The following is a 26,371-nucleotide window of genomic DNA, read 5'->3' as shown; positions in this document are numbered from 1 at the left end:
TTGGCGGAACTGCACATACACTTCACTTTTTAGGAAGAAAGTTGGCAGTTAACCTTCTTAAGATTGCTTCTACAAAAGAGTGCCTTTCCAGAGACAGTGGGAAAGAATCAATGACCTCTCAAATACTTTTCAGATCACAATCTCAAAATCTACAATGTAAGTGCAAAACAGCTACAATTTTTAAAAAATCTTCTGGCTTTGAAGTTATATTCAATTTTAAAACTATTCAGTGAAGTTTTAGGAAATATTAGGAATAGATGTTGGTTTTCTGTTGTGAAGTATAGGGCACCTATTCTCATGAATATGTTTAAATAGTTCTAATTTGTCCTTGACATTCAACATTATGGTATACTCTATACTGATTCCAAACAAAAGTTCTTTCTTGGAGGTGGTTAAAAAATATAAGTAGGTTAAGGTAATTTTACTGTAATAACACTTTATTTTTGTTAAAATGAAGCACATGGGTAATCCAAAAATAATGATCAGAACTGATGTTAGTCTTTTTTTCCTCATCATCCTCCTCTTCCTTCTCCTCCTCTTACACACACACACACACACACACACACACACACACACAGAAACTTCCAGGAAAGCTTCCAACAAGCATTAGAAATGATGGATTAGAGCTTCTCTTCCTTTGCCAGTTCAGGCCCCAAAGCACAGCACTAACCGGAGATGGTAACCAAGCAATAAAACTGCCAAAAGGTTAAGAGAAGGAGAAGAAAGAGAACTTCATCATCACAAAATGGATAATTAACATCTAAATACTCGAGGTTTCACAGTCTATCACTGTCTAGGATGTTAACAATGACACCACTGTTGTGCCTTCCCTGTTAACCAGGAAGCATTATGGAAGAACCTGGCCTTGGACCAGGGACTTCTGTCTACATAGAAAGACTTGCTTCTGATCTTTGTGAGTAATACCAGAGCTTCCCCAGCGAGGGCTTACTGTTGTCACTTTCCTTGTACAATGTGACACATCTATTATATTTCAAGCACCCTCACCTCACTGATGCATACACATATGATTTTTAAATTGTATTCAAACTTTATTTAAAAGTTTAAATTATATTTAAATATTAATTAATTAATGCCAAGAGTCGGTGACTCTCTAGGAGCTCAAGGCTTAGAAATATATTGGGGGAAGGTTTAAAATTGATTTATCAGTCTGTTATTATAACTCATTAAAGGTTTTCTCATTTTTTTCCTACAAAAACTTACTCCTGGTGTATTAGACTTTGAGGAAGTTTTCAAGGTTTAGAAGTTGTAACTATAAAAGCAACAATGGTACAGCCATGTTCTAGGTGTTTTCAGCACAGATACCATCTGTTAATGAGACAAAGAAAGATATGGCTCTAGTGAAACTGACATTCCTTGTCTTAAATGTTCAGCTGAAGCAGAATCAACAGTGGAAACACAAACAAAACTAGAAAGAAAAGGGTATGATTGACACACTCCCATGTTTTTAAAAAGAATTGAGACCCAAGAGGGGGGTAAGAATGTGAGAACTAATTGCCATCCTCCCTTTTTCCTTCACTGCAGATAATTGAAGGTCGTTTTCACAAAAAATTATAATCATTGCAGATAAATGAAGGCTTTTTCATGATAAATTCATCGTTTTCTTGCAATTTAAGCCAAACAAATAAATAGTAGTATGCCAAGATTGCATTTAGGCTCCAATTAACCCCAGACTTTTATCAATCCGCCTAGATATTTAAAGTGTTACTGAAATGACAATGGAATGCTTTATTCAACTTTGGAGAGGCAGTTGAAGTTCAAATAATAAATGTATATCTATCCTTCTGTATGACTATTTGATAGTGAATTTAAATATAGTCTTCAAAAATTTCAAATGAAGATAAATAACTGCTTAAGATATGATGTACTGATTAATAGCATAAGCTTTGGAATCATAGATATTTATTTTTGAATACCCATTCTCTCACTAAATAGCTTTGTAACCTTGGACAAATTGTTTAATCTTTCTGACCCTTGGTTATCTCATATGTAAAATGGAAATCACAACATAACTCATTTAAAATATATAAATGTGTCACTAATCCTAAGAGTTATATTAATTTAGGTTCTCCCAGCAGTAGACCCTGAAACAAAGATTTAAATACAATGAGTTTAATTGGGAGGTGATTCCAGAAAGCCATGGTTAGAAGAAGAGGGAAATGAATAAGAATGACCAGGAAGTCTATACAGGGCATACTAATAAGCAGGTTTATCACTGTGGGCAACTGCTCAACTTACAGGACACTGTTGATGTGGAACATGCATGGGAGATGTCCTACCCAAGGGGTGAAGAAGATGGGATATTTATCTATCAACTTCTGTCCAGTGGTGGTTAAGTGCTATTTTGGGGATGTCTACCCCCAGCATTCAGTCTGCTCTGCAGATGGGAAAACTTCTCTTGTGACCAGAGAAAGGATTCAGAGAGCCAAAGGTACTTGTAGTTAGACGCTTCAGGGTATACAAGAAGGATGAGTGCTGAACAGATATGAATAGGGCACTAAGGGTCAAATTTGACCTATCTGCCTCCTTTCTGCAAAAGGGTTATTGGAATACAGCCATGCCCCTTTATTTACATATTGACTATGATATGGCTGCTTTTAGTATACAATGGCAGATTTGACTGCATGACCTACAAAATTGAAAATACTTACTATTTGGCCCTTTGCTGAAAGTGTGTTAATCCCTTCCCTAGTTGGTAGCATAACTGAGATTAGAATTTAGGTTTCTGACCTCCAATGCTGTGCTTTCCTAATTACACTTGAGACTTGCTCTCTCCAAAATTAATTATAGGAAGAGATGGTTTTACCAGTGTTTAATCAACTGGAAACCTCTATTAATTGGCACTTCTATATGTCTATATACAGTGGTCATGTATCCCACAGTTATTACACTGAGACATTTGAATCAAATTTACAGATTTGGAGTCTTTACACTAAGCATATCTATATGCAATTTCTTTCACAAATGCTAAATCTGGTATTGTAGAACATTAATGTTCTCAGGCCCAGCAGCTTGTGGATAAGAAAGGATTCACATTGACATTTACAACCAGATTTGCTGGCTCTTTGTCTCCATCTGCCATGCAGGCCTTCAGACCCATGCAAAGTCCTGTCTACCTAAATGATTCTGAGTGTCTCTAGAGGAACATATGGCTATTCTCCCCACAGGTCTCTGCCAGGAACACTGAGCTGCTCTGCTGGGCAAATACTGCCTGGTTTAGTGTGCTGTCCATCTCTTCTAAGCTACAAAGTCCTTGGTGAGGAGAAGGGAGGGGAAGCGGAGCTGCTGAAATAACATGGAGTTCACTTTGGCATTGGATCTCACTGGAATCCAACTCCCCATTGCGTGTAGTAGAAGGGATTGACTTATTTTTCCCCACTCACCACAGGTCTGTGGCAGTAGTTCTCAAAGTGTAATCATTAGATCAGCAGCATCAGTTACCCAGGAACGTTTTAGAGATGTAAATCTCACCCCAGACATATTAAATTAGAATCCCTGGGGTTGAAGATCAACAATCTGTGCTTTAATAAGAAATGGATGTTTTTAATGTATGGTAAAATTCGAGAATCAATGACACAGAGCATTGGATGCTGATCATCAATTTTGTATCTACTTTTCCCCAATGTAGTGGTTTATGTTAAAGATGGCTACAATAAAGCCCCCTATCCCAGTATGCATCACCTCTTGCAATGTGACATGGCAGCTTCTTCCTTTAAGAGATGAAGTAATTTCCTCATCCCTTCAATCTGGGCTGAACTTTGGACTTGCTTTGACCATTAGTTTGCAGCATAAGTGATCTGTATAAACTTCAAAGTCTAGGCATGAAGAGATCTTGTAGTTTCCACTTCCCCTCCTTTGAAACATTACCATGAGAATAACATGTAACAAAGCTTCTTGTAGCCTACTGGAGGATGAAACCAAGATTCTCCAGTCAACAGCCAGCTGTCAGATATCTGAGTCATTTTCAGACCATATCAGTTGCCAGATAACTGCATCTACATGTATAACACCAAGAATCAGAATAGCGATCTAGATAATCAAGTACAAACTGCAGACACAGAATCATGAGCAAGTAAATAATATTTGTTTTCAGCTATTAAGTTTTGGGGTGGTTTTACCAAATAATAGATAACTGATAACACCCAGCTGTCCAAGCAACAACAACTGCAAGTTTTTTTTTTTCCACTATGCTCCTTTGTCCTACAAATTAAAACAGCTCAGGCAGGACTACTCCACTATACTATGTAATTTAAGTAAGTAACCAAAAGAGAATTTGGTTTAGTGTTAAAAAAACAAAACAACCACCTTTGGGCCTCAGTTTCAACACATATAAAAGAAGTATATTCAGCCAGATGATAAGTTCACTGATTATTTGAAGTTTGAAGTTTTATAGTTCTAACAAATTGAAGTAAACTGATTTCTTCTACTCTGTAAGTAGAAAAGAGCCAGAAAGTTATATCACTTTACTTTCCACACATCTAAGATTGAGTTAAATTACATGAACTACTGGCTAGCTGCCTCTGTATCTGGAATTTCCATTAGGTTCTTGGACAGAGAGATAGTACAAGGCACAGCAACAAAACAAAACACAGGCTTGGAGCCTGACACAGTTGGATTGGAATCCTGGCTCTCTTTCCTTCCAGCTGTGTGGCCTTAATCTAGCTATTTCCACTCTAAACCTTGAGCTTCTTATTTTTTAAAAAAATTATGTCCAATCATATGTGTTTTGCAATTATTTTGGGCATAAAATAATGTATGTAAGAGAAGCTATACACACAGTAGTAGGAATGTGATGGGAAAAACACATTAAAATTACAAGTTATACTGTATTATAATATAGTACATAAAATAAGAATTGTATATCAGAACCATATTACAAATTAAATTTTCTTTTTTCTTTTGTTGTTTATTTCAGATTAACTTTCTGTAAGTCAGGAATAGAAACAATTCTTAATCCTGATACTTAAACCACCCCACTAATGAAAAAAAAATCTTATTTGAATAAAAGCAGTTCTGGATCTAACGGACTCTCTATTGATTTTGTTTTCATTCACCGTTTGTGTACTTAACAGCTTGACTTTATGCCCAGCTCTGTCAGTTTGCTTGAAGGTGATGAAAAGCCCTTGCTTCTGAGAAAATATTTCTCTCCCTCACTTCCTCTGTAGCTCTGTCCCCCACCCCCATACCAATAGCTCGGAGATGAGGACATTCCCAGACTTTCCTTACTGGCAAAACAAGGACAGTGTAGAGAGAAGACAAAGAGTTGGGGGGGGGGGTGGATGAGGCCCTTATGTTGGGGAGAAGGGAGTAGGGCAGTAGCTGTGAAAGACAGATATCTCTCACTGCTTCCACCACTCTTTCCCTTGCCATCTGCTCTAGTCTCACTGGTCTCAATATTCCTCTACCTTGCTCCTACTTTGCCATCTTGGCTCTGACTCTGGCTCTGGTCTCTCTGCCTGGAGTACTTTTACTCCACTTATATCAACTGTCTGATGTTCTCTTAATAGAAGAGCTTCTCTGACCACGGTGTGGACAGTAATACCCTGCTCCCTGCTTTCATGTCCTCTATTAACTGTTTCTCAAACTTTAATATGTATAGGAATTACCTGGAGATTCTATTAAAATTGCTGATAGTGATTTAGTGGGCTTCGGGAAGGAGCCTGAGAGTCTGCATTTCTAGCAAACACCCGTTTGACATCAATCTGCAGACTGCACTCTACATCACTTATAATTATTGAGATAGTATGTGTTTTCTTCTTTAATGGTGTATTGTCTTTCTCTTACAATTGGAATATATATCTCATGAAAGGAGGGACTTTATTCTATACTGTATCCTGGGAACCTAGTATGATATCCAACACATAGAAGTTACTCAATACACATGTAAGTGGATGAATTATATATGTTGTTTGGAAATAAATACTGTGTCTTTAAAAGTATTTTTCTTTGGATCATTATTGTTACATTTAGGTTCATTACATGTTAAATATATTTTGGTGCCCTGACTTTGGAACCTTCCTACTGAGACAGGAAGAAAAAGGTTAGGCAGACAGACAGGTGGGTCCTCTCGTAACAGTGTGGTGAACTCCTGGTGGGCTTCTCAGGCTCAGTGTTGGTAAACAAGCTCCCTGCAAGCCTCTCAAGCTAGAGCTAAAGTCCTCACTACTGGGATTGAAAAGTAACCAATCAGAACAGCAACCACTCACAGCTAGTGCTAGCCAATCGACTTGGACTTAGGACTTTATAAGCACCAGGTTTTTGGCCCTAGATGGGCAACCCCTTTGGGCCCCCTCCCACTGTGGGAGCTTTTCTGTCCTCAATAAATTATCCTTTCTCAACTTCCAACTGTCCATGTCCCTCATTCTTCCTGGGCATGAGACAAAAACCTTGACCTTGAAGAGCTGCAACCTGAAGAGCTGCAGATCAGAAAAGTCATGGACCCCAGAGGCTGACTTACCAGCCGATAGATCCAACTGAACCAAGAGAGCTGCCGGAGGAAGGCGAGACTCCGAAGTTGAGGCACCCAGGGGGCTAGGCTTGCAGGCCCACCAAACCAGCAACACTCTCAGGGCTTGGCTTGCCAGCCCATTAGAGCTGACACTTGTGGGGCTAGGCTTACCAGCCCCTCCACGACCCTCTCTGGGACTTGGCTGGCTGACCCATTGATCTGACACTCTTGAAGCCCAGGCTGACCTGAAAAATCCGCATCACTACTATGTGTATAGTCGTTTAAATGAGCGCATAAACCTATAAGTTCAGATTTCAACAAGCTTATAAAAAAACTGTTAGAACACAACCTCTTCACAGAGTTACAGAATCTGAGACTGAACATACCAGAGACAGCACGAGAACAAACAACAATAAATGATAATATGTGGACAAACTATGCATACGAATATGTGCTGAAGGAACCAAAAGTTACAGCTCATAAAAAGAAATAAATCTGACATAATTAGTTAAATATCACCCTGATCTAGCAATTTTAGTGTCCCAGATGGACAAAAAAAAAACAAACAAACAAAAAACAATGCTTGCACATCTTTTTCAAGTCTCCAGTGTCATTAAATCTAACTCTGATGATTGTTCAGAAACTCCAGGGGCACATGAGATGCACTGTCCTCAGATTGTAGAGCTTCTTCTAATCCAAGTACATTTATTCCTCCTATTGAATTATGACTGTGCTACCCTGGCTGTGAGCCTTCCAGTTCCGTTTCTTTCTACTTGATATGAAATAAAAATCAACTTTATCTAAAGAACCAGTCACCATACTTTAATGCTTCAATCATTTATTTGATCTTTGAAAAGTAGACAAGGCAAAACAACAACTACTATAAACCCAAAGATGTTTTTAGTTCTGCCTAATTATAGAATGGTACAGCAAAAAACTTGTCTGGTTTCTTTCCCTTGGGAGTTAAAATCAGCCTTAACATTGCCAAAAGAACTTATGCAAACCTTCCATCAACAACAGAATAGGAACTGAAATAAAATAGACTGAAAGTATGCAGTGAAAACAAAAGTTAAAACTATAGCTAAATGAAGAAACGTTCCTCCCTCTAGAAAGCTTGTGGTAGTCATAGTCCATTTTTCATTTCTTTTTTTTTTTGAACTAAAAATGGAAGAGTTTTTAAAGTTGTTTGCAAATGGCACAGGAAGAGGTGCTAGAAGGACTGTGTGTGTTTCTGGGATTTCTCTAGGCATATTTGAAGAATATTGTCTAAATGGTATAGGATTCATTGAGATGGCATCCTCATATATTTGTTGTTAGTGGATATTCTGGCACTTCATACTGATCCTCTCTTTAGAGAAAAACACAGGTTGCCCTGGATACTGGGAATACTGGTTTTTAATGGTGTTCTTTACTAGGAATTTGCCTTCTGCCTCAGAATACTCTTTTAACTTGTCCCTCTGCTCTTAGGAGGCAGTCCATAAGCAATGGCAGACCTGATCAGGAATACGAAGGCCAGGACCAACTCCCATGCAATTCAAGACAGCTCTGTAGAACGAGGCCAGCTCTAGGGCTCCTATGTGATTGGCTGAGGCCTCTGTTGCAGCCAAATCACATCTCAGACTCTCCATCATCTCCCCTGCACTCCTCTCTTCCTTCTAGGTATAGCACCAGAGAACACACTCTCCAATATATTTTTGTCATGTAACACTCTAAGTCAATTTCCAAGGAACCCACCCTAAGACTCTTTGCATACTCAATAACACAATGGTTCATTCCTATCTTCAGAAACGAAACAAATTTTCTTTTTCAACCAGAGATCACCTCACAGTTGTGCTTTTAAGTAAATAGCTAAAACCAGCAGTAAAGGGATCCGGTATACTTACAAGTTCCAATAGTGGTCAGTCCAGGAGCTAGGTCAGGACGCTTTGCCCTCAGCTCTTGAAGTAAACGGTTTACCGCCTTCCACTCAGAGCTCAGATCTTCTAACTTCCTCTGAAGTAGAAAAGCATACGCATTACTTATTTGATTAACACCTTGAAGATAACTTAATTCATGAACTTCTTAATCCATTTTGTGAACATATTATTGAATTTCTATTATATTTTACTTCTAAATTAATTTTTCGGGCAGAATTTCTTTTAAAGTAATTATAATTATTTTAGCCAACCACCCTACAAATATTTATTGATTGCTGCATACAAACTTTTCCTCCAGGCACAATTTCATTTAAAGTAAGTAGAGTGCAAACATTGGTGAAAACAACAGAAACAAAAAACAGTTTCCCCTCAGCAATTGACTTAAGTCTTAAATAGTATTTACTGTGGCTGCATACTATAATTATCCAGATAACTTTAAAAACAATTCTAAGCCAGGCTCGGTGGTTCAGCCTGTAATCCCGTGCCTTTGGGAGGCTGAAGTGAGTGGATTGCCTGAGCCCGCGGGTTCAAGACCCGCCTGGGCAGCGAGACCTCATCTCTGCAATAAATCAAAAAATCAGCCAGGCGTGGTAGCACATGCCTGTAATTCTGGCTACTTGGAAGGCTGAGGCGGAAGGATCGCCGGAGCCCAGCAGGTCGAGGCTGCGGTGGCCGGGAGCGGCCACTGCACTCCAGCCTGGGCGACAGAGTGAGACTCCAACTCAAAAAAAAAACCAAAAAAAACCAAACCAAAAAACAATTCTAATGCCTTGACTCACCCCAGATCGATTATAACAGAATCTCTCAGAGAAAGGGACAATGATAGGCATGAGAATGTACCACCCAGAGCACCCTTCAAGGAAATACTCTTGTCCCAGTTGATAGAAACAATATCAGTGAACAGTCATCAGTTGTCAATCCCTTCAGGGATTGCCTCAGCTGCAGAAAGCTGCCTCGTCTAAGGGCATATGTTTCCCTGGGCAACCCTCACTCAACAACAGATCAAGGTAAGGTATTAAGACCTGACTAATTTGGCTCAAAGCAGGACATGTTTGAATGGCTATTTCAGCTGCAGAGCTCCCTGTGGAGTCAGCCAAGCCTGTATATGGGCAGTGGTGTGTTGACGGATGTTTAATAACTGGTTTTCCGGGGGAAAAAACAAAAACCCACAACACCCTGAATTTAGTGTTTGACAATTTATGTGGTGTAAATACTCTCAACATGGTCAATTTTAAGTTCCCAAGATAGCATCAGATAGCCACACAATGCCTACAAACGTAGCAATAGGCCCCCCTGAGCTGACTTTAGCTGATTTTAACATACCACTGGGCAGTCATATGATTAGTTATAGCCAGTAGAATATGAACAGAAGTGATATCTGTCAGCTTAAGGCTGAGGCTTTTAAAAAATGAGAGGTTTGTTTTTTTCTTTCATTCTTTTCTTTTCTTTTCTTTTTTTCATTGACTGGAAGCAGAGGACTCCAAGGTCCTGTGTCAAACCTTTACAACTGACTGGGGAGAGAATTAAGTCCTAATGCCCTAGAGCAGTGGTTTTCATACTTTAGGGTCAACAAAATCATCTGGAGGCTTTGTTAAAACACGATTGTTGTATAGCAACAGCCCCAGAGTTTTTCAGGTGATATTGATGCTGACTGTCTGTGACCAAAGCCTAAGGCACCTTTTATACTTCATGAGTTATCTAAGCAAATATGATGGATTAGATATACACCCTTCTTGAAAAAATAAGAACATAGGCCATTAGATAATTTCAATAGGACTTCATTCTCTTGAGAAACCTTAGTAGAGCAAAACTGCCAAAGGAATGGCAGGCAGAGGCACACGATGGACAGAACCTAGGTTCCTGTATTAACACACTCAGGTTGGCCAGGAAAGAACATACATAGGACTGCTATATGAGCAAGAAGAATACTGCTATTGGGTAAAGCCACTGACATTTTTAGTTTGTTAGAACTAGCAATACCTTACCAGTACAATAGCACTACTCTTAAAAGCTTTACTAGTGTCTGTAGAAGGTAATAGCTGCATTTTTATACAGCTGTAAATTCCTATGCTTATGTTGTCAGGAATACAAATAATTTAACTGATGTTGGATTTGGTTAAGATGAATATATGAACAGAAATTGCATTTCTAGTCTGAAGAATCAGAGTAGAAAGTGTCAAAAACTACAAACTCTTTAAAGAGCTATTGAGTAGATAGAAATGTTAATGAACCCAACCTAACTGGATTGTTTTATATACACGTTGTGGTTTAAAGCCAATCATTAACTTAATGCTAATCACTTCAATAAAAACATTCATTCTTTTGTTTATTCATTCAAAGAAAAAAATGTTCAGCTGCTACTCTGTGTCAATCTTTGTGCCAGTTATTTAATTTACAAAAAAATGAAGATAGTAACCTCTAAGTATTCACAGCGTTGTGGAGAAAACAGACATGTAAATAAATTACAGCAAAGTTTTTAAAGGAATAATAATGATTTCAACAAGATACATTGGTGGGACAGCTTAACTCAACCTGGAGAGGACAATAGCTTACCCCAAGAAGTTAATATCTGAACTGATCTTGAAAGATCACTAGGGAGTTTTCAGAAAGGTTCCATTTGAGTGTCAGGTGAAGGGGGGACATTTTAGACAGAGAGAAGAGCACGTGCAAAAGAACAGAGAAAAGAGATATCAATCCTTTCTAACAAAATGCAGATAGCTTGTCCTGATTATCTGGACTACAGTGTTTACAAGGAACAATATGGAACTACTAGACCAGATTTCTTGACAATTTATTTATTTATTTTATTTTTAAATTTTTTTTGAGTTGGAGTCTCACTCTGTCGGCCAGACTGGAGGGCAGTGGCTCCCTGCCACCGCAGCCTCGAACTGCTGGGCTTCGGTGATCCTTCCGCCTCAGCCTTCCAAGTAGCCAGAATTACAGGCATGCACTACCACGCCCAGCTGATTTTTTGATTTATTGTAGAGATGAGGTCTCGCCAAGTTGCCCAGGCGGGTCTTGAACCCGTGGGCTTAGCCAATCCACTCACCTCAGCCTCCCAAGGTGTGGGATTACAGACTGAGCCACTGAGCCCGGCTGACAATTTATTAAGGCCTTGTAATGTGAGATTATCAAATTCTCTCCTAAAACCAGAGTGTGAATGAAGGTGTTTAGAGCAGAGGAGTCACGTGATAAAACGTGGGTTTTATCACAAAGGAGCAGAGACACGAGTTAGGAGTGAGAAGTGGTCAACCTGACTGAAGACTTTGGTCATACAGAAAAATGTAGAGGGGTGTGTACAGAAATTGTACACTATTTTTTAAATTTATTTTTTCTTGTTCGTGTATTTATTTTTTCTTGTCTATTTTTATTGCATTTATTTATTTTTCTTGTCTATGGTAGCTGAGATTTATTTATTTATAAATAAATTTTTATTGTCTGTGCATTTATTTTTCCTGTCTGTGGTAGTTGAGATTTTGAGCTGGTAAATGCTGAAGAGAACTTTCTATCAAGATGTTTCTTTGAGTCTACCCTATCAGTGTGTTTTGAATGAAGGGGAAAAAAAAACAGCGGTAACTGTGTGCTCCTCTCTCCAAATTGACAACAAAATGAATTATATACCGTGGATGATTTTTTTAAAATAGAAGAGTTTTAAAAAATCGAGGTAGGTTTTCCATGCTTGCGATGATTTTATTAGGCTTTTATAATTCCTTAACCAAACTGTATTTGAAACATTAATTTCTTAGACCAGGGTCGCGACCTATGGAGACTAGGTGGTAAATAAGGGAAGAAAAAGACTCATCTAAAGCAGAGAGCTGCAACTTCAGTTGCAACTGGTGATTGCCAGGAGAATTGTGGGCATAAGTTAAAAAACGAACAAAAAATCCTACTGATTATATTCCCGCTTCAGTGTGTGCCAGAGAAGTTTCACTCAGGTTTCCAAGAGCACAAGGGAGTACAACAAAGTTTTTTGCTGCATTGTGGGGAATTGAAGCCAATACGGGTGTGCATGTTAAAGAAATGGCTGACTGCGAGACCCGCCTCGGCAACTTGGCGAGACCTCATCTCTACAGTAAATAAAAAATTAGCCGGGCGTGGTAGTGCACGCCTGTAGTTCCAGCTACTTGGAAGGCTGAGGCGGAAGGATCGCCGGAGCCCGGCAGGTCGAGGCTGCGGTGGCCGGGAGCGGCCACTGCACTCCAGTCTGGGCGACAGAGTGAGACTCCAATTCAAAAAAAAAAAAAAGCAATGGCTGACTGACTATGATGGATACACGTTAAGGAATAGTATGCAATAGTAAAAATCAACCAGCTAGGTGTATGTAGAGCAATGTGGTGGAAACTTAAAACAGTCACGAATTTTTGAAAAGCTAAGAGACATAAGATGTATAGCACACCATAGCTTTTATAAATTCAAAATATAAATAATATTACATATTTTATAAGAATAAAGCAGGAAAAGAAAGGGGAGAAGATATATTATTGTCACATTTCAATAATTTTACAGATTGATTGTTAAACACAGCCATTTATAAGATTAAAAGATGTAAATTTTAAAATAAATAAACTGTATTAAAAACAAATGTATTATACTAAAAAATTCATTATTTCCTATTTTAATTACCATCTGTGCTTTGGAGGTTATGTCTACTGTGTCTGACATCGGGTCAAATTAAGGCTTTTTATTTTTAGTTTTAAGTTTTTCATCTTAGAGTCTGACTTCTAAAAGTGAATTAACCATTTCATCTGAGTCTTAACTGAAGAAAGAATGATCTGCACTGAATTTCTTTATGGTCTACATATATTACTGTATCACTAAACAGAGCAAAAATTGATGTTCTAATGATACCCCTGAAAATTAAGAAAAGTTTAAATTACCTTGTGATTTAGAATCAGAAGTCTTGAATTTCAGTCCTATTTCATGACTACTGGTTATGTGATCCTTGGTAAATCAGATAGGTCACACAGATTTATCATCCTTAAAACGTGGCTATAATACTACCACCTAACTCATAGCTTTGTTGGAGAAACTAAATGAGATGTTTTATGTGAAAAGAACTGTGAACTGTCAAGTACTATAAAATTGTTGGTTAGATATTATGCACCGCTTAATGAAGTAAAACAGGGTAGCCAATAAAAGTTTTCATTAGAAGAGTTACAATAAAAAATATTTCAGTGCTTAAAGGAAAGGTTTTGATTATTTGGAAAATAACATGTTTGCATACTTAATTACCCTTTTAATGACACATAAAATTTATTTACTCAGATGTTTTCCTTTACTATCAATTTACTCAAATGTTATATATCTACTCTATCTATTTATTCAAATGTTATCTTTCCCACTGTTATTTCCCTATAGCTAAGTGACTGATTACTGTAATTTCAAACATAGAGGTAGATTTTTAAAATTAAGTAGTACTTCCAACATACCACAAACATCTGAGGATATTGCAAAGGGCCAAAGGTACAATAAGTTCATAACTGTATATTTTCTAATATTTCATAATTATTAACAAATAATATAATTTATTAAATGGCAATAGTTTTTTTATCTGACTAGTCACAAAAATACTCCTGCAACTTCAAAAGTTTAATGTACTTTAGACTTGAACTTGATTATTTATATATTATGCAAGTTCTTGTTTTGTTTAATTTTGCCTTTTGCTTCTCTGGCATGTGCACATATTTTGTATTCTCTCATCTTTTCTCTTAAGCTGTAAAATACTTTTGGGTAGCAAAAACTATTTGTGGCAACTAGGGCAGTGTTCTTCATATAATAAACTTTAAGCAATGCTCAATAAAAATCTGTAAAATATAGCAATTTGTAATACATATTCATAATCTTTAAGGAAATCAAATATCTGTTTAAATCCCAATTTCTTAAAATATCAAGTCTGTGGTATAATAGTTTTCAAGTGCTGTTCTTGACTAGATTTTCAATATTTTTAAACTTTGAATATGTTAACTAAATTACAGGTCCAAGGTTCAAACTTTTCCACAAAAGAACTACAAACTCAATAATCAGAGTGAATTTATATTTTGCCAAAATGGAGAAATGTTGAGAGCATGTTTCTAAAATAAGAAAATTAGTTTTATGATAGGTAACTTTTTGCAGTCAAATATTATTTTTTTTTTTGAGTTGGAGTCTCACTCTGTCGCCCAGACTGGAGTGCAGTGGCCTCTCCTGGCCACCGCAGCCTCGACTTGCTGGGATCCGGCGATCCTTCCGCCTCAGCCTTCCAAGTAGCCAGAATTACAGGCATGCGCTCCTACGCCCGGCTGATTTTTTGATTTATTGCAGAGAAGAGGTCTCGCTGTCCAGGTGGGTCTTGAACCCACGGGCTCAGGCAATTCACTCACCTCAGCCTCCCAAAGGCACAGGATTAAGGCTGAGCCACTGAGCCCAGCTAACATTTTTTTCTGTATGAAGAGCAGGAATTAATTATAAGAAAAAATGATTTCTGAATATAGCTTTCCTTTTTAAATTTAAAATGGACAAATGTTTAAGGTGATGGAGATCCCAATCATCAAGTCATAAAATGACTTGATCATTATATATTATATGGTTGTATCAAAATATCATGTAACCCCACAAGTATGTACAACTATTATGTATCTATGAAAATTAATTTTTTGAACTAATTTTTAAAACAAATTTTTTTCCTAAGGCAGATACAATTGTGGGTGCTTTTCTGCCTCAATATTTGTATATTCAAAATATTGAATGATTTTTATAATTTGTATTATTAAGAAAAGAAAGCATTATAGAAATAGATGTTACTTGAGGTGGGATAATAAGTAAGGAAAAATAATTTATTCATTCAGTACAATAATTAAAATGTCATTTATTTGTAAAATAAATCAAATGTTATATAGTTTTAAACTCTATTTGAGTTTGGGATTTCAAAATTTAAAAATATACTTTCCTTTTGTGCCAGTACTTGGTATGTAATTAATATGTGCTGGATCAATAAAGGAATTCACCATTGACTGTGTATACACAAACATGAATGTAATATTGTAATTGAAACCTCTATGTCTCTATGTCTGTCTAAATGAATGTAATCAATACAACTTAGTACCGGAGGTAAAATTCAAATCTCTAAAATGCTTACTGAGTTCCAGTATAAGCTACTGAGTAAGTAAATTTAAACTTTTCACCCAAATATTTCCTCAGAAAAGAAAGTCAGCTCATATTACAGCCTTTGTAATGAATGCCTCCCTTGTCTCTATTGTTTTGTTCGAACAACAATATTACACATTCGCCTGAAATAACCTCAAAGGCTGTTAATATGGAATGCTTGTGGAAGTATTCTGACAGAATTTTCTTAATTAAAAAAAAGGAAGTGAAGAAAATTATTAAACCATTAGCAATTATTTCTAATGTATAACTTCACAATCACCAGTGGTGAAGGTCATTATAAATAAGTCTTTTAAAGATAATTTTAAAAAGGCACACAATAAAACGCAAAGCAATATGTGAGTCTATAGGGGAAACAAAAAAATCATATATAAGAAAAAAGAAAAGATCAGTTTTCTTTAAATGTTGTGAATAGATATTAGGGTTTAGAATAAAAATTTCAGGGATAGCGTTGAGAAAGTGAAAAATGTCCCTACTAGTATCTAGCAACTAGTGAGGCCATGATGGTCCTAGTGGGCATAACAAACATTCACAGAAAATAAACTAGGCAGAGACAAGGCCACCCCATGGCCATGATGAGAACAAGACAGAGACAAGGCCACTGCTGTCACAGAAATGACTAATATGAGGCACTGCTGCTTCTTTGCCCATGACACCTCTAGCCCTGCTTTAATCCTCTCACCTTCCAGATGAAAATCAAGATACCTGATCATCACATTGACTCTTTCTTGACAGCATCTAATCAGAGATGGTTTTCACTTTCCTACTTCTTCCTTAGAATCACCCAGCCAAGTGAACTCTGTAAGAAGCTTTTTTAACGCCCTCTTACTGAGATGTGCATAATCGGTCTGAAATGTTTTCTCCTTTGCTGCAATAAACTAAATATTCCTACTTCTTTGATTATAGGCATCATGTTCCTTGCAGTCTTTGGCCAGAGGGCTTTAACAGTATCATGAAGCAATTCAAACAGTGTCATATTGCAAATAACTTAGAGGAAAAAAGATGAGCTCTAGAATTCTAGAATCTACATATGAAGAGTATGAATTAAATTGTTTCAGAAAATATATACATGACAAATGCAATATTTCTAAATTAACGTGTTATTTTATAAAATGTAAGACAGCAAATATGGAAGTCCTGCTCAATTAAGAAATTAAATATAATTAGACATTTTAAAATATCATCCATATTTCTAAATGCTTATGCTTACAAGTAACTCAAAAATCTATTGTAAATTTTATCTTTTCCTAGGGGAAGTTGAGGTCTCCCCATGCTCAAGCATTGTGATTAGTATCTATCCAACTTCTCATAGGTTTTTTTTCCCCTCAGTTGTAAAACAAGTTTGTATTTTAAAAAGTAAAACGCTGCTACTCATGCATTAATACATTATAAAATACCTCTAATATTGTTACCTTCTTTTTATAAGTCCCATCCCACCTTTTGTCATTGTTATTGGCACAGAAATTGTGCTCACTCATGAATGAATCCATCAAAATAGACTTGATTATTTGAGGGGACAACTTACGTATGTTATCTGTTGATTTTTGATGTTATAAAAAATTGCATTAGGTAAATGAGATCATGTGCATGGTAGATGATTATACAATTTAAAGTGTGTTATAATCACAAGAATATTTAATTGGGTGTTTTTTTAACCAAGAAGACAGTAATCAACTCCAGATACTATTATGACCATAATATCTAATTGGGCAACATTTTGACCAACAAGACACCAATCAACCTGCTATACCATAAATAAATCTTGAGATGCACATCTGTTGTGAGCAATATATTAAAGACTGCTACAAATAATAAACCCTGAGTAAGTTCCTGGAAATGTTAAGTTGTTGATGTTGACAGTAAAACAAACTCATTGGGAGGAAAAAAGACAGCTTAATACAGTAAATTAACAACAAAACAGCTTGGAAAATGAAACATCCCTGGTTGTGATTGACAGTAATTGAAAATGACTAATGATACTGTCATTTTGCAGCTTATATCTGAGGAAATGATGCCTGGAAGATTGCAATTGCCCTCTTGACCATTTGTCTACGGCAATTATTTTGTGCTAAAGGTTGGGATGGAATCCTTTAACCAAATACAGAAGACTCCTCACACCTTATTTTTTCTGTTACATTTTAAAATAATTCAAGTGTAGTAAGTAAAACATATTATTAGGTTCATGTAAGCAATTTCTTTTGATAATATGAAAAAATTAGCAAAGCAGAGCAGCTGGCATTATCTTATCACTTCAGCAAGTAACCAAGGCATTGAAAATTCCAGTAATGTTCTCAGTTCTAATATATGGAAGGTGATATGAACATTTAAAAACATATAAACACATTTTTAAAATGTGACAGAAAACAAGTGTGAATAGAAGAAAATGGCATGTAAATGCTTAAGTTCAAGAGTTAAAAAAGAACAATTTTTAAAACCAAATAACAAATGGTTTATTTCTTTAGTAGTTGCTTCTATTGTTGTGACTGATAGCAGTTGTTTTTGCTGCTTTTTAACTGCTAAGTGCAATGCTATTGAGTACCTAGTTGCTACTCTGTAGAAAATGAACTATATTTAAAAACTAATCCAACTATGTAACATCACAAAATATTACCAAAGATACAACTTTAGCAATTTTTAAGCAATTTACCTAACTTACAACATCAATCCTTAATTTCTGAAAAGATGAAATAACACAATACAAATAAAATAATAAAAGTGTGTGTGTAGGTGGGTAGGAGATTGGGGGGAGAGAGAAAGAGCGAAAGAGAGGAAAAGCAAAACAACTTGCTTAGCTCTTTAATCATGCTATTCTAAGATTTTTTCCAGTAATTTTGCTTCAGAGGTTTAGTACTACATGTATGTCATGAGTGGGATTGCCTCATAGTATATACTTGACCTTTTACAGGAATTGCTCAAAGAAAATAAGGAAGAGGTTGGTTAGTCAGAGATGGAAAAAAAAAAAAGAAACCAAAAATATACCATCTTTGAAAATTAAAGAAATCCTAGAGAAGTTGATGAAGTGAAGATAAGAAGAAAATGAAAAGAAACTGAATAGGAATGAGCCCAGTTCCCAGTCAGAGCTCAGCTTGGGAGGTGCGCGTAGGAGCTGAACAGACAAGCTGTCTGATGCAGAATGTGGAGGTGCCAATAGACAGTCAATTTCCTAAGAAACAGAAGCATTCTCTGATGTGCCTTTAATTAGAATGTCTGTAAGCGATGGACATGCTAATTATCCATTTAAATACTGAATCTCACATATACAGCATGAATGATTTTCATTTTCTATTTAAAAAATATCAATTTCTTCATAGTTGTTATAGTTTCCAAATGCAACTCCTCCCCAAAACAAAAAACAAAAACAAACTTTTCTCATGAAAATGTGCTGCAGACTACTCAGATCTTTTTTCCCTTTCTATTAAGAAGTGAGAAAGCTCAGAGTTAAGAAGAGGCATTAGAAATAGCACAATTTAAACATTTTGATATATGAACTCAAAGTTGAAAAAGGCTTTGTTCATGTTCTATCAGAGCAATGGATCACACTTCAGAAAAATCATTCCTAACCTTTTAAAGGAAGTTTTGTTCCATGCCGAGATTTAAACAGCCCTCACAGCTTTCTGCCTTGTACAGCTGGGTGTCATGTTCTGAACTATGAGGTTGATTTTTTGAGCTTCTAGTGTCTTAGGCTACCACAGACCCCAGGTAACCTCTAGGAGTTTCCAAGGTCATGGTCCATATAAAAGTTATATGGTAGACAGCTATTTTTCCACATCCCATATCTCCCAAATCAATCTTGCCTTTTTACCTCTATCAACGTGATTCTTCTTCAAACCCAAGGCAGATGTGGCAGAACAGGAATGAGTTTTCACTTAAGTTCTGCTTCTCCCAAATGAGCCGAATTGAGAAAAAAACCGGAAAAACAGGGAAGGAGAAGGAAAGAAAGAACAGTGCAACAGGGATGTGAAAGAGAAGGGAACTTATAGCCTTGTTCTTTCTTTTTATTTCAGAAAGGTAATTCTTTCTGATGGCAAATTCCAGCTCTGCATTTCTGATATCAAAGGGGTCCAGGAATTGAGTGGCGGTGGAATAAGTTCTCATCAACTGCTTGGATTGTTTTACATATAAATGAAAGCAAAGATTTTATCTTTAACTTTCCACCTCTCTGTCTCTCTCTCTCTCTCTCTCTCTCTTTCTCTCTCTCTCTCTCCTCTCTCTCGTTTCAAAAGCACAAAAGTAAAAGCCAAATTAAATGCATATTTTTGATCTGTAACAATCAATGCCAAACTTTGGTTCATAATCATACACTGTGTGGCATAAAGTCCTTTGATAATCAACAAAGAGTAGGTAGAAATCATGCAAAACTCATTCTGTTAACCACTACTGGGGACTGGCTTTCTTCAGAACATCAACAGGAATCCTGAAATGTGCTACTTTCAGTACTTTTTCTAGTTGTACAGTCTAAATACTAAGCACATTGTTTATGAAAAATGATCACATCAGATTTGGATTGCATACAAATTATATTTCTGGATTTTATGAGTGGAAACAATGTATTCCTGAATAAATGTATGTTGATATCTACAGAGAAACGTGTGCCTTTTAGCATGTGGTGTTTGGACATAATGTTCAGGCTCAAAATTTAAATTTACCTAAGGAAAAGTCCCTTGTAAGCAGCAAGGAAAACAAACAATCTTCTAGAAATGAAACCTGGGCCAAGCACAAGAAAAATTAAGCTGTGACCTTAAAGACAGAGTCTAAGCAAGCCATGGTAATGTTGTTTGCAAGGACAAACTGGTCCTGTATAATGAGGTTATTGACCTGCACTGTTTTAAAGCAGTTTTAAACATGAGGTTGAGGCTCACTATATCTCAGCCTGCAACATTAGCTGAGAAACTAAGACTGATCAATAAACAGCCACCATTACAGGCTCTGAGAAACCTTCATCATAATGGGAGCCATTATAATTTTGGTCAGTTACAGAGAATAAGGTAACCTATTCCTAACATCTATTTATCACTGGACTCTCATTTGCAAATGGAAGCCATTGATTAGTTATTTTTTGAAAACTGACCTTGCTTTCCATCTCTCTCCTCATGTAATAGCCTGTAAATAAATGTGCCCTAGACTTAAAATGCATATAGAGAAGAAAAATCAGTAGAAAGTTTTCTCCCAGGCCAGCTTTTTACCAAAGAGAAAAGCAATTACATGACATTTCACTAAAAATTCTTGATCCAATAAAGTACTGAAACCCGAATGCTGATTTTCCTCATTCATAAGAAAGAGCAACAGAGAAAAGAAAGGTCACGGACCATATTGTGATTCTTTACAGCTGTTGGAGACAGACAGTATGATGCAGTAGCTTGATTTGAATTAAGCCAAACAATATGAAAAGCATCAAGGCTGGCAAACAAAGCAATAAAGCCCCAAAGAATTTAATCTACCTTGAAGGTGGGACTACTTTTTGTATTGATAGCTGCACACCAGGACAGAAATGAGTCCTTTAATGCAATGACTCGTTAATAGCCTCAAGATCACAATATATAAATAGAAAATGTTGATCAAAAAGACAGCTTTGCCTCTGCTATTACAGTATGGCCAATATTTCCTTCAAGTTATTTCATTGATTATAAATAGACCACGTCAATGGCAAATGTACAACAGGGGAAGCATAACCCATTATGAGGTAATGGATATTGCTAGAGGTTGCTTCATTACCTTCACTGGCTGAGTGGCTGGTTTTTCCTTGTACAAATGCTGCCCTTTAGACAAAATCTCTTCCACATCCGGTTGTTTAGCTTGAACTGCTACTTCAGTTTCCTGGGGGAAGAGAACCCATATAGTGCAGATTAACTTCATGGTTAGCAATAAAATTACTAAATTTAAATATACCCTTGGAGACGCCACATGTATTGCAGATCAATTTCTGCCTAGTATGTAGGGGCAGAAAATAGTAGCATTTGATACAGAGAAGAAAAATAGAGATATAAAACACACTAAAGTTTAGAACAAAATTATCCAATATTTTCTTGAATGGTATAATAATACTTTTATATAGAAACACAGACATTAACTTTCTACTTTTCCAAAAAAGGAAAATGCAATAATGAGAGGTATAATTTATTAATATAATTTACATGGATAAATACTAGTATTAGCTTCAATAATCTCAATAGTTTAATGTTCCTTTGATTTTGCAAACTTCTCATTTTCCAAGATTCTATTTTGGGCATTGGATCTAAAATTTTGTTTTGAAATAGAAATCAGACAATTCTTTCCATATTACTGTCGACATTTTAAAGTTTCTTTCCAAAGAGAAAACACTTAAACCACATTATCAAAGTTTATTATTTGTTAAGTAGTCAAATTAAATAAATCTTTTGAGGAATTATTACATTAGTTTTTTTAGTGTTTGTTTTTCTGTAGCCAGGAGAAGACTGAAGCATGACAGGAGAAAACATTCCTTTAGATATATGAATATAAAGTGTTTTGTTACTGACTGCTGTCTAGCTCTCTTGAAGAGAGGATAAAGGAAACGTGCATAAATTGAAGCTGAAGGAAGTGAAGTTAAATATTACAGAAGACTTTTGGAAGGAGCACTTGTTAAACACTAGGATAGAATATCGATTAATCAATGTCAGGCATCAGTCAGGGCCTGGGCAATCTTCCCCAGAGAGCAACTCCTGATTAACCCATATATCTCTTTCTCCCTCTCTGTAGCCTCTCAGCACTGCTGTATGTATGTGTCTTCATACCACTGCTTCCTGGATATACTGTGTTTCTACTTATTCTCTATCAGCCTATCAGTGCAAAAAGTTATCTCATACTGCACAGTAGGCTGTTTTACAACTTATGGGTGCTCAGTACATGCTTTTGAGTGGAACTATTTCCCAGTTCTTATTATGATAAATACCAGTGAAAAACAGGCGCTCGGTCCAAAGTATCTGTAAATAACCTTGTGAATGGTCATTTGTACCTTTCAGTTCCTTTAGAACAGTAGTTTAGCTACTTCACTTATAGAACTGCTAATTGATGGTCTTAATGCCTATTGCCAACAAAAGGTATTGTTCCCTCAAAGTGCAATATTCAGAATGATTGTAAGTCTTTGCTAGAGGTAGAAATATTTCTGATCTAAGATTAGGAATGGGAAACATCTAGTTTGAGGCACTGAATTCTAAATAGGTCCCCCAGTCACCATGAATTCAACTTTAAATGCTCCATTTGCAAAACATTTTGGTAGTAAATGGTTACATGGTTTCAAAATACGCTGAGAGAGAAATGAAATATATTACACTAAAGAAGTAGAGAAAAGAGCATATGATCAGCAAAGTAAAAATGATTTAAGAGGAGAAAACAAGGTAACTGCATTTTTCCACCTATATGTGTTTGATTTATGTATATCATAAATTACCATGCCAGATAAATGCACAATGTCTAAGTTATGTATTTAAAATTATATGGCGGGACATGGTGGCTCACACTTGTAATCCCAGTCCTTTGAGACGCTGAGGCAAGAGGGTGATTAGAGCCCAGGAGGTTGAGGCTGGGCAATAGAAATCAGCCTGGGCAACATAGCAAGATCTTGTTTCTCAAACAAAACAAAACAAAACAAAAAAACAAAAACAAAGGAAAGACTTGGTGGTATGCTAGTAGTCCCAGATAATATTTAAACATAGTTTGGGAACAAGACAAGGCTGCCCACTCTCACCCTTCTTGTTCAACATTGTGTTGGAAGTTCTAGCTAGGGCAATTAGAGAAGAGAAGGAAATCAGGGGTATACAAATAGGAAAGAGGAAGTTAAGTTATCCCTCTTTGCTGACAATATGATCCTATACCTTGAAAATCCAAGAGAATCTGTCAAAAACCTCCTTGCACTGATAAATGACTTTGGCAAAGTTTCAGAGTACAAAATAAATGTGCAAAAGACAGCTGCATTCTCATACACCAACAATAAGCAGGTGGAGAAGCAAATAAAAGCACAATCCCATTCAAAATAGCCATAAAAAGAAAATTATATACCTCGGCATCTTCCTAACCAGAGAAGTGAAAGACCTCCAAGAAGACACAAACAAATGTAAAAATATTTCATGCTCATGGATAGGAAGAACCAACACTGTTAAGATGTCCGTCCTACCAAAGGTAATCTACAGATTCAACACAATACCCATTAAATTACCAATATCATTCTTCTCAGACCTGGAAATGACAATACAGAAATTCATATGGAAACATAAACGACCATGAATAGCCAAAACAATCTGTAGCAAAAGAAACAAAGCAGGAGGTATCACACTTCCAGACTTCAAACTTACTATAAGGCTACAGTAATCAAAACAGTCTGGTATTGGTACAAGAACAGGCATGCAGACCAATGGAACAAGATAGAGATTCCAGAAGCAATGCCTCAATTTCTCAACCAACTCATCTTTGACAAAGCTTCCAACAATAACCACTGGGGATAGGAGAACCTATTCAGTAAATGGTGCTGGGATAATTGACTGATCACATGCAGAAGATTGAAACAGGACCCCTACTTATCAACATTCACAAAAATTAACTCTAAATGGATGAAAGACTTAAATGTGAAACCTCAAACTATAAGAATCTTAGAAAATACTGGAGACACCCTTATGGAAATTGGAACTGGCAACCAATTCCTGATCAAAATCCTAAGTGCCTATACCATTAGAAATAAGATAGACAAGTGGGAGCTCATCAAACTGATGAGCTTCTGCAAAGCAAAAGAAACCATCAAGAGGGCAGGGAGACAGCCTACAGAACGGGAAAAAATAGTTGCCAACTGTGTATCTGGCAAAGGCCTAACATCTAGAATCTACAGGAAACTCAAAACATGCTGAAAAGAAAAAAAACCAAACCAAAACAAACAAAAAAACAGCCCCATTAAAAAGTGGGTAAAAGACATGAATAGATACTTCTCAAAAGAAGATATACAGGCAGCCAACAGACACATGAAAATGTGCTCAGCCTCACTCATCATCAGAGAAATGCAAATCAAAACCACACTGAGATACCACCTAACCCCTGTAAGAATGGGCATCATTAATAAAACAAACAAGAACAGATGCTGGTGAGGATGCGGAGAAAAAGGAACTTTTCTACACTGCTGATGGAAATGCAAACTAGTGTAACCTCTTTGGAAGACAGTGTGGCAATTTCTGTAAGAACTAGAAATTGACTTTCCATATGATCCAGTAATCTCCCTATTGGGAATATACCCAGAGGAACTCAAATCATTCTACAAAAAAGATACCTGCACACGTGTGTTTGTTGCAGCTCTATTCACAATAGCAAAAACATGGAACCAACCATGCTGCCCTTCAAAGTTGAACTGGATTAAAAAAATGTGGTACATATACACAATGAAATATTATGCAGCATAAAGAAGGACAAACATATGGACTTCGCAGCAAGTTGGATGGATTTAGTCTGTCATGCTCAGTGATTTATGACAGAAACAAAGAACAGAGTACCATATGTTCTCACTCATAAGTGGACCTTGAACAATTATACTATAAGAAAGGGATTGGCAGTAGTGGGAAACTGCTAGGGGAGGAGGGTGGGATTGGCAGTTGAGGGAAACTGCCAGGGGAGGGAGGGGCACACCTCATCAACAAGGGTACCTGCATAATGAACATTTGTATACCTAACCCTGAATTATACCCCACATCTTTAAAAAAAATAAAAAATAAATACAGCTTGGTCTGAATCCAAAGTTCATGTGATTTCCACTAGTATAAACAACCTCTTCACATCTTATATGAATTCGTAATGCTATTTTTAAGAATTAAGAAACTTGACTTTCACTGTCTGAATCTATTTCACATTATCACATATGTTGACAAAATGTCATACTTCTTTGATAATAAGGACAATCAATCTTGCTTGAAAAATAATTTGTGTTGTGGAGTATGTGTAGAGATTTCAGATTAAACCCTGTAGTCAGACCATGTGAGATGAGTCACTATGTGTCAATAACAGTATGGTAGTAGTCATTCCTATGCACTGGATTTTTTGAGAAACGATACCAGGCACCATTGTTCCCACTGCCATTCTGCAGTCTTATTTAAACTATTCCAACTTCTTGATTTCATCCTTCATAACACATTACAATTAGTGAAATTGTTTATGTGCATAGCTTGGACCATTTCAATAGAATCACTCTTTATGAGAACAAGATCCATGTCTGCCTTGTTTGCTCATGATATCCCTGGAAGTGCCTATCACATAGTAGGTACTTAATTCAAAAATTGTTAAATGGGCAAATAAATATTGTTGCACTTTGAATATGTGAGAATTGAGTTTGGTTGTATCTTAATGCAGATATTTGTTTATGCAGACAGGTGATTGTTTTTGTGGCACACTTATATTTCTTCCTAAATATTTTGCTAGAGTTAAATACAGAATCTATTCCTCTACTTTTGGATCTGTTGTATTTTAATTATTTTTTTAAATTTTTGACATCTTTATGTTATTGATTACAACAAGACCTTAAAAATGATTTCTATGAGAAATTAGAATGGGGTTATTTTATAGTTAATTAATCCTTTCATTGACTTCCTTTTCTTTAACTAAAATTCCATTTCTTTCATCATTTTCATAGCCAAATTATTTATGCAATTTAATATTCATCCACAGAAACAAGAGAAGATCACAATTACAAATGTTTTAGTTAACTAATGAGTATTTTACATAACAAATATTTGAATATGGATCCTCAAATCAGTTACTTGATAAATATTGCACATGAAGTATAGTAATATTTTTAAATTGTTATTTGTAATTTCAATGGAAAAGTACACCTGAATAGGCTGACAGACCGTGATTCCTATAAAAA

The 26,371-nt window shown here is 36.3% G+C and overlaps 1 protein-coding gene across 1 annotated transcript in view; it reads right to left on the bottom strand.

Annotated features, from left to right (window-relative positions):
- Positions 1–26,371, bottom strand: part of LOC103251561 (dystrophin-like) — a gene marked incomplete at both ends in the record, with an annotated part of 504,158 nt that overhangs the window by 344,587 nt on the left and 133,200 nt on the right. Inside the window, 2 exons of the mRNA XM_008050158.1 lie at positions 8,350–8,458; positions 21,235–21,336. Of these exons, the coding sequence (XP_008048349.1) occupies positions 8,350–8,458; positions 21,235–21,336 (211 nt within the window). The remainder of the gene's footprint in view (positions 1–8,349; positions 8,459–21,234; positions 21,337–26,371) is intronic.

This window comes from Carlito syrichta, unplaced genomic scaffold (assembly GCF_000164805.1).
Source record: "Carlito syrichta isolate Samal-C Ts95f unplaced genomic scaffold, Tarsius_syrichta-2.0.1 Scaffold58783, whole genome shotgun sequence".
Lineage (NCBI taxonomy): Eukaryota > Metazoa > Chordata > Mammalia > Primates > Tarsiidae > Carlito > Carlito syrichta.
The sequence above is the reverse complement of the archived record's forward strand: the minus strand, read 5'-3'. Positions and strand labels throughout refer to the sequence as shown.